The 18,315-nt window shown below is 39.7% G+C and overlaps 1 protein-coding gene across 1 annotated transcript in view; it reads right to left on the bottom strand.

Annotated features, from left to right (window-relative positions):
• Klf12 (Kruppel like factor 12) overlaps positions 1-18,315 on the bottom strand; it is a 363,399-nt gene that overhangs the window by 106,183 nt on the left and 238,901 nt on the right. The window contains exon 5 of the mRNA XM_032918181.1: positions 12,474-12,609. Coding sequence (XP_032774072.1) covers positions 12,474-12,609 — 136 coding nt within the window. The remainder of the gene's footprint in view (positions 1-12,473; positions 12,610-18,315) is intronic.

Below are 18,315 nucleotides of genomic sequence, written 5' to 3'. Positions count from 1 at the left end.
CCTTCCAGAAAACACAGTGGGTTCCCACAGCAGAAAGGGCATTTCATGTTGAATGAATAGTGTCCTTAGTTACAACACACAAATTAAATCACCTCACTTCTGTGGGTTTGTTAAAATGATACCACTCATTTGAAGAACTGTTTAGAAACACCATGGAAATCATAAATCAAAACAAATTGGTAATTATAATGCACTGTTCCTTTTAATCCATCATTTGTGGTTATTGCCACTATCACTAAGAAGCCAGCATGGGAGACCAGACCAATGCCAAGGGAGGCTCGATCTACTGCAGCATCTTTCAACTGCGTTTCCTGTCTTTGGGGGCGCATGCTCACGCTGTCATTCACTTCCATGACTAAGAAGTTACTATATATACTTTTAAAAACTGAGCATAATTTAAGACTGTTAAAGACAGAGTTTGCGAGATTTTGGAAACCTCACATTTGTTTCAAAGTAGCTGCTGACTTGAAATCTGAGTAAAAATGAAGACATAAAAGCCAAAGTTCAGGTTTTTACTAAATAAATGTATTTTCAAAACGCAGGGTAGTGTTTAGACTCATAAGGATTGCACACTTTCAACTTAATGATTTTGTTTCCCCTTGAAAGATTTCTAATTTTTCTGGGTCCACTTCCCATTATAAAACCTTTACTGTCTTGCTGATATTACTTGGATGATAAGCCCATTTTTTTTTAAAAACATTTTAACCATACAATAAAATATATCCAGAAAAAAAACCTCAAAATGTTTTGATCTCCTACTTTTATTTTCTTTACTATATTTTATTGGATGCAAGCAGAAAGTTCTCTATATTTAAACTTCATAAAATTAGTTTAATGTGTGCCGTGATGGCTCAGCTGATGATCTGAGTTTCATCCCCAGAAAGTACATGGTGGGACGAGAGAGTCAATTCTGTATACTGTCCTTTGGTCCCCAAATATAGGACATGACAACCATGCACAAATACACGACACACACACACACACACACACACACACACACACACACACACACACACACACACACACACACCATCACCACCAAAACAACTAAAGTTTTAACATAGCTTTTGTTTTTGCAAGTGACAGTGAATTCTTTGACTATAAGACAAAACAGAAAATGGCTACACTCTCCTACTGGAAGGAGAAGAGACACGGTCCAGAATATCTGGGTACTGTGGCAATGTGCCTTAGAGACTTCATCTTCAAGGGCCTGGATAACAGGTTCAGTCTCATTTTCATTCATATTTGTTACTGTTACAGCCCATAGCAACATAAACCTTGAAGTCAGTAGGGGGAAGCCAGTGGTACTTTTGTTGGTCTGCTTACCAGGAGAGGTTAGTCAGGCGAGTTTGCACTTCTGGATAGAAGGTACCTATATTTCCCAGACTTTGCTAAGGCAGCTGGAATGGGTCTCTTGTCAAGCTCTTCATTGTCATAATTTCACTGTTTATATTTAATGAAACATTTTTAAGAGTCAGGATTTACAAGATGAAATTGATAATTGATAAGGAGACCAGTTATTCCTAAACTTTGAAATATTTATGCAACTAAACAATCTCCAAAGTGTTGTGACAAACACTGGGACATTGGTAAGAGAGAGTTACTAGAATTTTCGAGAAATCAAGAAGTTAAGTAAAAGGGATAAGACTGTTCACTGGGGATTCCACTCTTGTCTTTCAGACATATTGGTATCTTTGTCCCTCTTCTTCTGAGCTCTCTATCTACCTAAGAGGAGATAATTCTGTTCTCATTGGCCTAGGTCATGAGACTTTACCAGAGGCCAGAATTTTTATACAAAATATTTGACTTACTCTAATATTAAAAAATCAGGTTGATAAGAATCATTGTAGTATAGAAAATTTAATTGCACTCAAACTAATTTAAAGCACAACACATGAGTTTAATGTATTACTTCCACAATTTTCACTCGCATGAATGGAAATTAAAATAATATAAATGACACATTGGGAACTTTCAAAATAAAACATTGGCAGCATTTTACTTTAGTTCAGGTCAATGTTTGAAATTCTTTTCCTCATACTAGTAATTTTAAGTGCTATTTATTAGAAATATTTTTAAAAATTTGCAGACATTTTTACTATGATAAACCATGTTTTGCAATCTAATTTCTAGGATAAGTCAAAATGTTTTTTACGTCCAGGTAGATGAAGACCCGTGGCTATGAAACTGCAAAACTAGATGAAGTAAAAACCAAGTGAAAGGCCAGTCTCATAAGTTCACTCTTGTTAAGCTTTAAGTTTACACACGTATGCATGCACCCATGTGGGTGCACCTATTTTGTACAAAGTATTAGACCCTTTATGGAAACATATTCTTAGATCCTTTGCTCCCATCTGATACATGAAAGTAAATGTGTTCAATGATATTAAAGTCTGGGTCAAAGTGTACAAAAATAAGATAAAACGTGGTGCACTGGCTGTACCTCATGGGAAGGAGAAGAGACAGCATCCAGAACATCTGGATACTGTAACCTGGTGAACTGTGGCAATTCCGGCCATGTCACTTTTTGGATTTGATCATGTATACCTTTGCTGAGTATATTGATAAATAGCAATCAAAGGTTTGGGTACTTTTAATTGGGTTTATTAACGTTTCAATATTATCATTGAATACTTGTGTCAACACATATAAAATGTATGGAAGACAGTTACCTACACTCAGTGCAGACAGTAATTAAGAGTACACATGTATGTATAAGATACATGTTTTAAGTAAACACGTGATGGGATTACAGATGCAATATATAGAAATAGTAAAACATGACGTTTTTACATGCACTGTGTGACCACATGAAGTACCATATATTTTAACTTACTAATTCTTAGAAGTCAGCAACAGTAAAATAAATTATAAATCATTTAAAACAAGTCACTACTTACAGATAAGTAAAACATTTACTTCTCAATTTTGTCTGAGATATAATCCGGATCTTGTAATTAACAAAAATAAAGTGGAGGGCTGGAGAGGCCATTCTTGTAGAGGACCTGGGTTCAGTTCCCAGGACTCACATCGCAGCTCACAACCATATGAAACTCCATTCCCAGAGGATCTAAAACCTCTGTTCTGGCCTCCAAGTGTACCAGACACAACATGACAAATGTACATGCACTTAAAAATTTATGAAGTAAAGTCAGAAATGATATATATATATGCACATATACATCCATCTATCTTTTCATGCCTTCATTATTATTTTAATTCCAGGTTCTTACTCAGGGCATGGCCCAAGCTTCTCTCAAACTATAGGCAATCCTTTTGGTCTCAGTCTTTCTCCCTGCCAAGTGCAGGGATGATTGGCACTAAGCATGTCACTCGGCCAAATTCTCTCTTTAAAACTGTTGATTTCTGTTAGCCTTGTGGGCATATACTTTTAATTCTAGGACTTGGGAGAGGCAGAGGCAGGCAGATCTCTGTGATTTTAAGGTCAGCCTCATCTACTTAATGAGTTCCAGGCTAGGCTAGTTTAAACAGTGAGACATTGTCTTGTAAAAAGAGTGAAAGAGTCCTATTCCTAATTTTAAATCGATCACTGAGGAGTAATTAATTCACAGGGAAAAAGAAAAGACACTGAATGTAATTCACCACTAGATGAAGCAAGGAAGGTTAACCAAGACAGAGTAGCTTAGCATTTTGCAGAGTGTAGAAAATGCCAGTCCCAGAGTAAAGGTTTACAAATCCCCTCTCAAAACAAAAACATCTCTGTGGCAGCTTTGGGGAAAGTTTTTAATCATTGCAAAGATTCACAGCAGCAACTTCTGAAGATAAGCTGCCCATTGGCACTAACGGAGCATCTTTCTAGGGATAAAAGTACCTAATGGTGACTTGACGATAAATGATATATGAACAATTCTGGAGGACAGAAGACAGCTTTGGCTCATGGGGGAAACCTTCTGCACTGAAGAAAACAGAAGATAACTGGATCCTTTGAAAGAGTTCCCTGAGACAAATATGTGGTATTATTGCAATGATTAATATTCATAGCAATGGGGACATTTTCCTTCCATATATGTGGGTTTTTTCAAACAACTTGTAAGTCATTCAAGAAATGCCTACATTTGTATATAACTAGATTGCAAGACTCTAACCCATAGAGCAGCACAAAGACAAGAAACATTTGAAGGAAATGTTTTGCATGGTCTTAGATAGGAGTTTATTTATTTTTAAAGATTTATTTATTTTATATATTGTGTGACATCAGATCCCATTATAGATGGTTGTGAGCCACCATGTGGTTGCTGGGAATTGAACTCAGGACCTCTGGAAGAATAGCCAGTGCTCTTAACCACTGAGCCATCTCTCCAGCTCCTTAAATGGGAATTTAACAACTGTTTATAAATTTCCTCTAAAAAGACAGACACCAAGGAGAGGGGGATGGAGGGACAGGGAATAATGATAAAATGACAGAAAGCGAGACACTGTGATTCTGTCCTGATACTTCTACTGGAATTTAGAACAGTCAGCAGGCCTCTGTAGAACTCTACTTCTTTGTGATGTCAAGAAATCAGAAGCATGTTCTTCATTTGGTCACCAAGATTGACAGATCATCATTCCTGAACACATCTGCCTTAGGGGCTCTGTACTTATTTTCTCTTTCCCTCCTCCCTCTCTCTGGACATACTCTTCCTTTAGCTGCCCAGGACTTCATCTTACCCTCCTTCTTTTCTGTCTTTCTGTCTTTATTCTTTCTTTTCCTCCCTTCCTTTCTTTTTTCTTTTCTTTTTTTTTGGGGGGGGACTTCACACATGCCAGAGTCATTTGAGAAGAGGGAACCTGGGTGGAGAAAATGCCCCTCTGCTCCTCACAATTGGCTCATTTGCAAGCTCTCTGTGGGCTCTCTGTCATGGGTGCTACAAGAAAACCAGCTGAGCAAGCCATGAAGAGCAAGTCAATAAAGCAGCATTAATGGTCTCTGCTTCAGTTTCTGCTCCAGGTCTGGGCTGTGAGTTCCTGCCTCTGACTTCATTCAGTGTGAGATTCTAACCACAGAGTTGTATGTGCTAAAATTTACCCTTCCATTCCCGTGTGTGTGTGTGTGTGTGTGTGTGTGTGTGTGTGTGTGTGTGTGTTAATGTTTTATAATAGCAGTAGAAACTCTGAGATATATCTCCCCCTGGAAACTGAGCATAACCTTATCAGAGATATTCTCTGTAATTCCTACGAGAAGCAATTCCATTGCCTCCCACTTCCACACTGTCCGGGAGCAGATTCTCTCTCCTCCATCTGTATAAGTCTTGGTGAGTTCAGAAATGTCTCGTCATACCTTCTCTACTCAAAAGCAAGTGCAACAAGATCTGTGTGACCAAGATCACAAGACCACAAAACACCATTAGTGCACTGGGTGCTTTTCTGGTGTTCAAAAGAGGACCTGACTGTATTAATTTTGTGTATACTAAGGAAGCTAAGATATATTATCTGTTCACTAAGAACAGAGCATATTGAAAAGTGTGTATGTATTTATATGTGTATGTTTATGTGTATGTATGTATCTCATATATACAGGATTGATATTATGAGACCCACTGTCCATCTTGGGAGATTGTAGGCCTCAAGGCTGCTCTGCTCATATCCAAGGTGATATCTCTGGGACTTTGGTGGTGTAAAGTGCTTGACCTGTGCAATCACACCCAGATTTCTTGAGACTGATATCTATAAAACACAATAGTGATCATGCTTCTGTTACAAAAAAAAAAAAATCCATCAGGGGCTCCCCCTGTGGAAAGAATGACTTCATCCTTTCTAATCAAGATTCTGACTTTCTGGGGTTGGGATTTAGCTCAGTGGTAGGCGCTTACCTAGGAAGCGCCAAGGCCTGGTTCGGTCCCCAGCTCCGGAAAAAAAAGAACCAAAAAAAAAAAAAAAAAAAAAAAAAAAAGATTCTGACTTTCTCCAAGCAGCCCCATTGTCCTTCCTCCTCGCTCAGTTTTGCATCAGTCATGAAGAATTTCTGCCTGACACCACATGACAAAGCTCTGCCCTGCTCGATGTAACATGGGTGGACTTACATTCTCTCGCAGCAATGTCTCAGACTTTTACTAGACTTTAACTAATCTCACCTATGTCTGCTATGAGTTCCACATAGTCAAGGGCTAAGAGTCATTCTATGTCTCCACTATGTCCTCCATAGTGAGTGAGTGAATGAGTGAGTGTTTCGCCTAATAAATACATGGCTTAATTGGGTAACTCATTAAACTCTTCAAATAGTAATTAGCCAAACTTCATTGCACTTTTTATACTTAAAGAGAAACCAAGGCTGTTTCTGCAAAGCTGATAAAAGGGGCTTCAAGTGGACATATGGTCTCCATCTTGCTCTTAAATATTCAGGAACTCAGTTGTGAAGTTACCACTATTTTCTTTTTCTCATTCTTAACAGACTGCTCAGTTGAGGCTGGCCACGCATGTACTTTAGTTTGAAACCATTCACAATAAATCAGGGCTTATTTATTGGTTGATTTATTTAACTTTCTTTAAGAAGAGCCATCAAAATCATTTCTTTCACTGGGCGACTGTGATTGGTTGGTTTCCTTATTTACCCATCAGCACTAGCAAGCTAGACAAGATGTGCCTTCCGCGGCTACTGACAACTAGCCTATTCTCCAAATGGGTCAGCCCAAGTCTCCTTAGTAGTGGATTGAAAGTATATAATCTTACTAGGATTACAAAATGAAAGCATAGTTTCATCAAATATAGCCTGGATACGGGAGGATTCTGAGAGCAGAACCTGAATAATTCAGCCGTTAGAAAGTTGGAAGCAAATGGGAGTTGGCGCTAGCTTTTCCTCAGTGCCCAGTCAGTTCAGAAGAGACATAAACATTCTGGCAACTTGCAGTTGGAAAGACAGTGGAAGGTGGTACCCTTTCAGCCTGCACATAGCTCCCATCGGTGTTGGGCAGAAGCAATCCTAAAAGAACATGACTTTGGAGTCTTAGACATCTCCAAATATATGCTATACTAAAATGTACCTTCAACCACACTTTTTCCCAGCAGTAGCTTTGCAAATAAAATATAATGATACTGTTTCCTTAAAAAGCACTTTAACATCTCATACATTTTATTTCTTCATCTTTCAACGTAATGCATGGGGCTATAGATGATAAACCCTCTTATTGTATATCTGAGAATATACCTGACAGAATTCTTTCTCCCTTAATGATATCATGCTTAAAACTGACTTTGAAAACTAGAAAGTATATAGTTAGCTCACATATGCTGATGCTGACTGGGGTTCAGCGCTCAAATGCAGAGCTTCAGCACTGACTTTACATCTACAGCTACAGAAAAGTAGGGGCTGCATCTGTCTCCTTCCTCAAGGACAGCAGTGTTGCAGATGTTATGACTATGAACTCTGCAAAGGACTGTCTGTAGGATCGTTAGGGAGAGCATAATCTTCTCCGTGCCTGTTTTGTGTCTCCACATGGTAAAGGCAGTACCACAGGGCAAACGAAATAAAAACTGTAAAGAGTTCTCAGAGAATCTGCCATCTGCAAACCCCCATCATAGTTTTTGGTTTTTTTTTTCCCTTTCTCATTTCTATTACTGTTCTCTGGTGTGATTTAAACGACATCAACAGAACCATCAGGGGGAAATTAAGGAGAGCAAGGGCGTGTTAACTGTTCAACAAGTTTGTCGTGACCAAAATGCAGATGATAAGAGAAGAACAACTGACATTTACTCACTGACTGTGTTGGATCATTAAATGCAGTTTTCTAAAGAAGGTTTCATGATGTATGGACTAGCTGCGGGGGATGCTTGCAGGGAACATGAGGTATCGAACTGGCCACGGTACTTTCTTTCAAAGTTCCCTTATGCAAAAGAAGTGTAATCACTTACCAGACCTAAGTGTAATCATTTTCTGACATTTAGCAGTTGGTTTCTTCCTGAGGAGTGGTGTTTCACATAAGTTACAGAATGAAGTGGGACAAAGGGGACATTCAAATGATGAGAGTAGCTTCAAACCCTGACTTGGTTGCCTGCCTGTGGATCCTGCTCTCCAAACTGGACTGTCTTGTCTGGGCTCAGTGGGAGAGGATTGCCTAGCCCTGCAGTGACTTGATGGCTAGGGTGGGTTGGTGACTGGGTGAAGGGAGGGACACAGGGGAGGGGCCATATGACAGGGTTACTGGGAGAAGGGGGCTGTGATAGTATATAAAGGGGATAAATAAATTAATTAATGAAATCAACAGCAACTGATGTCAGGATGCTAGTCAACACATCTTCATCTGCTTCTTTAAAGCATCACCCTTCCCTCCTCAGCTTCAGTCTAATCCTGCCCTATCATCTTGATCCTGGGACCGGACAAATTCCTTTAGGGAGAGCCCCACTTACATTTGAGCTTATGGAATGGGCCTAGTCTGTATATGTTGAAAGGATCAAGAATGTTCAGGATTTAGAGAAAGAAGGAAGAAAAGAAATGAGAGGTTCTAGGTAAACAAATCTTAAACTCAAAAGTTTGCTTATTTCAAAAACTTCAGTATTTGTCTAGCAATAGAGTTAATTATAACAATTTTCTCTAACCAAGTGTCTTTACCTTTCCTTCTCTTCACACCTTTCATAATTATGTGTGCCAAGGTGTCAAGAGGGAAATGACTGTATTTTAGCATTGTGCAGGGTCCGGGGGTTTGTAACAGAGACAAAACAGATGTTCTATGAATGTTGAAAAATGTCTCTCAGAATCACCGAATACATGGTGGCTAACACGACCAGTGTCTACAAGATTAAACTAAGAAAGGGTCCATCTGTGCACCATTCTCTGGCTGCTGTTTACAACTCAGTTAAATTCAGTGACTGAGCTGACGAGGGGGTAGGGGTCAGATTAGTTAATGAGCATGGTTGAGGTGTTCCTTTTAAGAATACTGATCAGCGGTCTCTCTATGTAAATCCATATAAATGGAGGTGGCCTTGGGTGGTCATTGGTATTTGAACACAGATCTGAGTTTCTGGGGAGAAAAATACATGCTGGCTAGCAGCTTCTAGACATCAAATCAAAAGAAACCATTTATTTTAAACCCAAAATTCACTTTAAAAAATCCTCTTTAAAAACCAATAAAATGAGTTTACTACTAGGAAGAGAACTATTAGCACAGGAAGACTTATTTGATACATTCCAATGCTAATACAACAAGACATTACATTAAGGCTCAAGCTATGGTGCCTGGGACTAATGCTCCCTGGAAGAACCACACCTTAGATGAAACTACCTGTGAGGCTGACTAACTGGTTGGGCTTGAGGGACAGTGAACAGTCCGGAATGCTGTAAGTCCAGAGACAGGTTGTTCACAGTCAAGCTTTAGAGTCTCACTTACTGCCCTCTCCTGTATGTTCACTACCATTTTTGTGACTATTAGGTACATTGTTTCAGAACAATTATTATTAGGTATATTGAATCAGAACCCACGTTTCCACCAAGTAAAAGCCTAAGAACGCTGTCTCATACTGAGACCAGCAACTGACGGTTCCTCACTTCGCTTTACCCTACCTAGCGATAACCTTTTAACGCATCTGGATTCATGAATCGCTTCATTCTCTTACAATAAAAGTTTAATCCAACTATTATCAAATGGAATGTGGGGGAACCCGAATCTGTGCCTGGGCTGATGTCTCTCATAATTGGTTAGAGAATAAACTGTCTTATCTTTTTTGAGATGAGAGAGGGCTGTGTTCTTCATGCCAGCGTGGCTGTACGTGAGGCAGTGTTGCACCTACATGATTATAGACACAGTCCTAGTTTTATTTCTAGGAAAAACACCATCACCCAAAGCAACTTGGCCAGGAAAGGGTTCATTTGAGTTTATAGCTTATAGTCCACCATCCAGAGAAATCACAGAGAACACATTGCAGGACCCCAGAGGCAGAAACAGAAGCAGAGGCCATGGACAAATGTTGCTTACTGGCTTGCTCCCTGTGGCTTTCTCAGGCTTCTTTCTTATAGCACTGTGGATCATAGGAGGCAGTTCCCTCAGTAAGTCAGGCCCTCTCAAAAAAAAAAAGTCATTTATCAAGAAAATACTTCCCCCCAACCCAGACTTCTCTACAGGCATTTCTCGTTTGTGGTTTCTCTATAATAATTCAAGTTTGTGTCAAGTTGACAAGCAAAGAAGCGGTACAGGGACAAAGAGCTTCAGCTGGGGATATCTGCTCTCTGGGGCCTTCAACCAAATGGTGACTCAGAGCCAGGCCATTTCATCCCTTCCAATGTGAATCTTCCTGAACGCGCTCACATTTACACAGCTCGCATTCTCATGGCAGCTCTGTATGACTGCTAAAAAGGAACAGGCGGACAAACCTTTGGGTGTATCTTAGACCAGGGCTCCATTGGTCTCTAACTGGAGAGAGAAAACATAACGTCATTCCCCAGAGTTTGAAAACTCATCAGGCTGTTCCACAGCAAACTCTGATTTTGTCATTTTTCTCCCTGGCTCCTTCCCTATCCAATAGTTTCAAGGAAATATCTACAAATACAGAAAATGGACACACCCTCAGGAGTCCTTTGAACTCATCTCATTTTATACATGCTACACTGGTGTTTCCAATAGTTTGAATTAACACTGAGTATCAAGATGAAGAAGGAAGAATGGGATGAAGGAGAAGTTAATGGTGGCACGATTATGAGTATTAAAAATTCAAGAGAAACTCAAAGCAAGAAGTCGAAATCACAACTGAATTTTCATAGTTAAGGCTGGGTAAACCAATGTCCAGACCTTTCTATAATTTAACATGGATTATATATTGGTGTTACATTAAAATTTCAATATATTACTAGAAGTTTGGAAATATCTCTACATTTAACAGGCTCTTTTGGGACATCGCAGTTGTTTCTTTTGAAAGCATCTCCGTACTTCCAAAGGTTTGCACGCAGAATCACACCTGAAGGACGGTGAATTAAGCAACTATGGATCCGGGCATTCTGCAGCTTTTCAGGTGATAGAAGCCCAAAGAGTGCTACCAGCCTTTTAATGAAAACATCAATATGAATAATAAATCTAGCACCCATTAATATGCATACACGTTTTTTAGAATAGTTTCAAGGACTTTATACTTTTATACAAAATATTGGAGCATGAAACTGTATCTGCACAGCTTATCAAAGAGCACCCACTAATGTGTGGAGTTAATCCAGACGAACATACAAAAAGAGAGTAGGGTGGCAGGTTGCAAGAGCTGGGATGTGGAAAGACTACCAAGTAAAAGTTAGCTCTTGGGCTGGAAAGGTGCTCAATGATTAAGAGTGCTTGCTGGTCTTACAGAAGACCGGGGTCCAATTCCAATCAATTACGTGGTGGCTCACAACTAGCTATCCTATTCCAGAGAATCAAATATTGATTCCATCCTCTACAGGTATAAGAAATGCATGTGGTTTATGGATATACATGCATATATACATTCATACATGAAAAGTACCCATACCCATGTAAAATAAATAGTCCATATTAAGGATTCTCAACTGAAACAAACAAAAAGGCATCTAGAGCTATGACAAGCATGGAATTAACTGGACTATGGCAATCATCCCACAGTATGGAAGTACATCACGTCAGTGAATCATACATATTAAATATACACTGTTGTGTGAGTTCTATCTCGACAGGGTCAAAAGTAAAAGCCTACAGAAAAATACGCATGGAGTAGCACAGGTTCTGTTCTACAGAGTTGACAACAATACAAACGCAGTGGATTTCTACAAGCGGAAGTTGATTCCTAATCCCATGGTCTGACTCAAAGAAAACAAAGGAGAAAAAAATCCCTTGGAAAGGTATTCATGATTCCTATTTTCCAAAGGAATAACACTGTATCCTCCAAATTTAAACCTTCCATGAAGCTGCTCTGTAGTTTCCTATCAAAGTAAGAGGAAGAGGGGCTAGAGAGACGGACCAGTGGTTAAAAGCATACAGTGCTCTTGCAGTATACTCAAGTGCCCACACAATGCTCAGTACCCAGGGCTGGCAGCTCATACAGAACTTTCTCTAATTCCCCCTCCCGGGGATCTGATGACCTCTTCTGTCCTCTACAAGTACCACAATCATGATCACACACACAAATAATTCAAACTTAAAATTTTTAAAAATTGTTTTAAAAATCATAATAAAAACCAAATGAAGGACATTTGTAACATTCTATTGCTCCTCCATTTGTAGACGAATGATTATGGTGATAATTAGACACAGGTATGTTTTTAGAAAAAAAAAGTTTCCTTTTATAGAAAGGAAGGGTGCAAGGGGTGTTTGAAAAGATGCAGAGAGGTGATATCTAGCAGAACAGAACCTCCCCACTCTTTCGAGACATTTCATTCTTCACCCTAAACTGCTCCTGAAGCATGCAGGTCAAGTGGACAGACACAGCCATGTGCGCCAGTTCAGAGCTAAACCCACATGCCTGAGGAACCAGAGATGCTTCGCTTTCATCATCCATTGACCAATCACCTCGAGATGCTTGTTCCATCCTGAGAATGTGGTACTTACTCTTGTACTGCTCTGGCTATGGAAAGGGCCGTGGATCCAGTTTCATTAACGCTATCTAAGGTCACATTTGGCAGGTCATCATCATCACTGTCACTTTTACTCTGTCTGGGAGACAGGCCTCGGGGCTCCATTTGTGCTGGGAAGAAAAGGCATATATAATAAGTTACAATTAGCGTGCAGAACTGAACTTCTTGCTGGACCATTGTTGAGCACTGAATAAGTTTCTTGTGCATTTCCCCCAGGTAGTCATTTCCCCCAGACACTACAGGAATTAGTGTTTTGTGTACTGAGCACTCACAAACACCTTTCTTTTGTACGCAATACCCAGGGTAGATTGCAAGAGTTCCAGATAAGCTCCTAGAAAAGAAACCACAAATACCAGTAAATTTTAATATTGACAACTCAGTGCGGTCACAGCTATTTGTGTGGCTTTGAGCAAGCATTTCACCTGCTGGCTTCACTTTCTGCTTTCTTTTGCTGCCACACTTCTGGTCATATCGCTTTTCATTAGCGCTCTCCCTGGACGAGAGCGAGCATGACATAGAGGTGGTATTGTTTGCTTCATGTTCTCTTAAGAGGTTAAAAAAAGAATGAAGTTGACATGGCTAAAATAAAGTTTCAGGCTTTTTCTTTTTTCTTCTTTTTTAGTAAATGGGTACCTCACAGTTTATCACTGTTTCCGGTGGAGCGGGAACGTGACTACGTAAAGCTGGCAGAGCTGGAAACGTCACACATTTCTCATATCTGCTTATGTGTGTTGGAAAGTGTGCTCCCACCTCTATCCTGACTGTGGCTTTTAAAAAGACATTTCCAAATCTGATTCTGCTCCGACCATGAACTTCTCAAAGTGACAAGCTGATGTTCTGACCCTTGGACTGGGGCCATGGGAGCATTTCAGTGAGGAATTTAGTGTAAGGCAACTTTTTAAAATTAGAGTTTTCTACCCTTTCCTCCCCTCTATGAGTAGCTTTAACAATCATTGCCCAAAATTGCCTCCAGTGCTCTCCTCTCTCAGAAAATATGCACCTCTTCTCAATGAAAAATGCCCTCACTTGAGGGTTAAAATACATGACTCGAAGCCACTCAGCTCTAATTGGAATCATTACTCCACAAAGGTACCTAAGAAAGGCTTCCCAAAATCACCACCGCTTTCAGAGGAATGCAAAATGTACTTCATATCAGGGTTACAATGACATTTGGGTACGACCAAATTTCAAATCAAGATTACCATTGCAGTTGGGTACAAACGTATTTAAAATTATGGTTAGCATGACATTTGGATACAATTGAGCCAAAAGATACTTTTTATTTTTTCAAATAATTTATCCTTTACCTGTGCATCATGGACTACCAAGGAAACGCTGATATTTTACCATGTTTCAGCCAGGAAAAGGCAATTCGTGGTTGTACACAGTATTTCCAATGTGGCTACAAAAACGAACCCATCTGAAGGAACTGGTATTTGCTGCGTCTGGAGAATGCTAGTGTAGCTCACACGCCTTTTGCTTCTGTGTTCATGAAAGTACAAATGTTCTTTGTGAAATGGGATTTCTGGGTAAACATTATAGAAGTTCAATCAAATACTCTACAATCACAGTCTTTTAATGTGGATAAATTCCTCATTGCTCTCCTCCCAGAGATTCTGGACACTTTGACAAGACTTGAGAGGTGGAGTGCTATTTGGTACATAAGAATGTTATGGTCATACTGTAGATAAGACGTCAAGGACATTGCTAAATATCCTACAGTACTATTGAGAGTCAGTCATCCATGATAAAAAGTTTATCAGTCTAAAATGTCAATTGTGCAAAGATTTAAAATTTTACCTAGAGAGTTAAGATTTTAGACAAAGGGGGTGTTCCATGATATGGTGCTCAGTTGAATAAAAATGTCCTAGTTTCAAAGTCACTGACAGTGAAACACGGATACAGATTGGATCACCTATATTCCCTAACCTTGTCTTCAAATAAAGTAATTCACTGTCCTGTGAGTTCAAGCAAAAGATGTTCACTTGCTCAGATGCCATGGTTTACAGCAATAACCAAGCAGAACATACAGCACAGGACCCAGAACAGTGACCAATCAGAATATAGCACAGTACCAAACAAACAAACAAAGACGACAACAAAATACTTTTGCATCTGGTCTGTAGAAAATATGCAACAAATGTGGGATGGTGGGGAATTTTAGTGTGAAGCATGGGGTTCTATCTTGATCTAATAACACACAACTTGACTATTCAGTTAATCTAATCGAATTATTAAGATTCATTTGGCTCTATTCAATAAGCTGGCTGAATGAAATTTACATTACAAACAATATCTGCCACATGTCACTTAGTGGTACAGATTCTAGTTCAATTGCCGTTAAGTGAGCCCATCTTTCGCATACATTATAGAATATGCTGCGCAAACTAACATGGTTACCAAGGCACAAAAGATCCAATTTTGTGGGACTACTACTGTATATGCTATCTGTTGTTGATAGAAACATTGTTTAGCAGCACATGGCTATCCTGGGAAGGCACAGAATTTATGGAAGATATAAGCATTTTGGCTAGGAACTCATAGAGCGTTTCCTTTTGGGTAATTCTGTTCTAGTGTGCTTCATTTAATGACTGTTTATAAGTATTCAAAACTAGAAGAAAATTAATAGCAGAGCCATCTAGGCTTCCAACTCCTATTGTGTGCTTCTATATGCACCTGTAATGTCAACAGTAGACCACTGAAAGTTGCTGACACATTATGTACAATGATATCTTTGCTAAGGTATCAACTTATAAGCCAGCCAGAGAACAGAGACTACTCTTAATCATAGTGAAATTTCCTCAAAAACATATACAAACACAAGACACACACACACACACACACACACACACACACACACACACACACACACACACACACACAAAAAAAAAAAAAAAAACCTGGAGTTCTCAAACACAATCATACAGCTTAAGGAGGGTAGAAGTGGTTATGTAAGAGGCTGAAGGTCAAGCCTAGTTGTATGAAACATAATAGAAAATGTGGAGATATATTACAAGATCATGTAAATTGTGTGATATTTATAGCTAATCTTAAGTACAAAATATGCTAAATGAGTTATCTGTTTAGATGTACTTTTCAGGAGGATTGTGCTTAAGGACTTCTTTCCAATATTTTCAATAAATATTATGAAATACATCTGCTTTCACCATGCTGGGAAACTCTTCATACTCATACACTGAGCCAAGCCGAGAAAATAATCAGAAAGGCTTCCTAAAATTTGAATTGCTGATTAGGTCAGATGATTAGCTTATCTACATACTTGCATAATTCCACTTTATTTTTATTAACTGTGGAATAGGGACATCTCATCCAGTTAACCTCCATTAGTCTTTGCACATCTAAGCCCACAGTAGAAAGGTCTAATTTTCTTGGCACTCATTTAGGACAATGCAAAAATGTCTTGGGCAACCAGAACATACATTACCTCTTATACTCCCAACCTTTCTTTCTCCTTCCTTCCACATTTACAAGTTCACACATACACATATACAAAGTTCTCTAAGTTAAGAGACCAAGACATGACCTATAGTTGAAAAGAATTTATCTTTGGCATGGCAGTATATATCTTTTCTAGCACTTAAGATGTAGAAATACAAGTATATCTCTGAGTTCAAGGCTAATCTGGTCAGCAAAAATTACATTATAAGAGCCAATCTTTCCATAAGTATATACATGCATATACGGGTGTGCATGCATGCACACACACACACCCTCATGTTTAAGATTTTACACATTTGAAACCTGGGGAAATGGATTGGGATGTTTGGAGAAACTCAGTTCCATGGAGTCAGACTTATTCTGGACAAATCCTAGGAAGAAAATTCCCAACACTTGAAGTTGAGCACACTGACTTTCAATTACTATTTGTGATATACAGATTGTTCTGTGCCACACCTTTATATGGCCACTTCTAACGGTGACCCTGCTGGACTCTATGGATTATGGCTAATGCACATCAAACAACAGCAAGCATCCCCAGTCCTATGCTTCTTTTTGTCAATAGCCGTCTTGTGTTCAGTGACAAAAGCCAGAGGGGAACTTGAAACTACACCCAATCCTCTGTACTTTCTGCTTTTCAGTTAAAAACCTTCTCATGTATTTCCAGGTGTTTCCTTGTGGGAAGCACCATCTCAGAGCTTCAGCATCGCTCAGGAACTATTCCCTCATTCTATTGGGCACAGGGTAGACCCTACTGCCAAATCAAACATTCCACAGCTTCTCTTCCCAGCTGTCTACTTGACAGCAAGTTCACTTCATGCCTCTTTTGAGGCATGCAGTCAGCCAAAGCCCTACACCCTTTTCAACACGCTTGAACTTCTTTCTCTCCTGTGTAACAATGGGCTGACACTGACACATTTCACAGGGTACATGTTCCTTCAACCGCCTATTCTCACAGCCTGAGCCCTATCAATAAATTATATACTTCAGCTGAAGATAACCTGCCCATTTGTGCCTTTGCTCATAAAATTTTCCATAAATGACCTTACTAAATGTATATAATAAATCAGTCTTTGAACATACCTTAAAACATAAGGACTAATATGTCCTTAAAGAGACAGCAAAAATGAGTGTGAGAAGGGTGGAGTTAATCGGTAAAGCTTTTTCCTACTGTGCATATGCTTGGTTTCCTTGTGAGTATCACATCAAAAGAAAAGAATAGATATTAGAGAAGATGCAGAATCCCCTTCCTAACTATTGGAGGAGAATAGAGAAGACACCCATAGCCAGCAAGCATATGAGGCAGCTGGCTGGGCAGTGAGAAAATACTACTGGGTGTATTTTCTCTCTTTCAGTCACTTACACTACTTGTCCTACAAACTTGATCACCTTGTCTAGGACAAAACTTAGGGAAAAGCTGGCTTCCAGGAGAGCTGCTCCTTAAGTTAGAGTGAAGGGCAAGACAGGGATGTGAATGGCTTGTGAGGATTATGTTTTAGAAATGTCCAATCTCTTGGGGTAGCAGGTCCTATCTTAACATAGTCTAAGCAGTAGTTATTCCAAAAATGACTTGTAGAGATCTAGCATGGAAACTCAGCTCTGGCTTGAGAAAATAGGAGGCGACCTCTGGCCACATCACTTGCAACCAGTCTACCTTAGGCAATTGATTTCACGTCATTCATCCTCAGTTCCCCACTCTGCTACTGCCTTGTGGCAGTTAAGGAGGTAAGTAATACAAGCAACCTGGTTAGTGGTCCCTAGCCTGGTGGTCAGCAGTCAATTATCACACTGTTAACCGTGGCAGTACTTAACTGCTTCTTCAACCCCAGTGTGAAACACTACTTCTGAACCCTCACCATCTCCAGGAATATGACACTGAAGCAAATTTCACTTCCTTCAGTTTAGACAAAACTTAATAGAGGCACAGCAGACATAAGAAAAGTTATCAAGGCTGTTACTTCTCCTGACACAAACACCCATTTGTTTACTGAGTTAAGAGGTGCTTTGCAGGACAGTCACAGGTACCAGACACCCTTCTGAGGGTCAGGGAAAGGTCAGTGACTCAGGTAGACTAATACCCAACTTCACACTGGCAGCGATTACAGTAGCGGTGACAAGATGGATCGTAAGTAAATCACATACAAGTGAGAAAAGAAGCAATGGAGGCGAGGAAAGCAATCCTGGAAATGACTGTATATGAACGGGAACCTGGAGGAGTCAAAAGATGCTTGGACACGAGCTGGCTTGTTTTCATTTGGGGGTGAGGGTCATCACAAGGACAGCAAACAACAGACACAAAGGCTCTGAGCTGGCTGTGTGAGCTATGTGCCCCGGGTTCCCATCAGTGGCAAAACATA

The sequence above is a fragment of the Rattus rattus genome, chromosome 12 (genome assembly GCF_011064425.1).
Source record: "Rattus rattus isolate New Zealand chromosome 12, Rrattus_CSIRO_v1, whole genome shotgun sequence".
In the NCBI taxonomy this organism is placed as follows: domain Eukaryota; kingdom Metazoa; phylum Chordata; class Mammalia; order Rodentia; family Muridae; genus Rattus; species Rattus rattus.
Note: the sequence above shows the minus strand (reverse complement) of the source record. Positions and strands in the feature narration are given on the sequence as shown.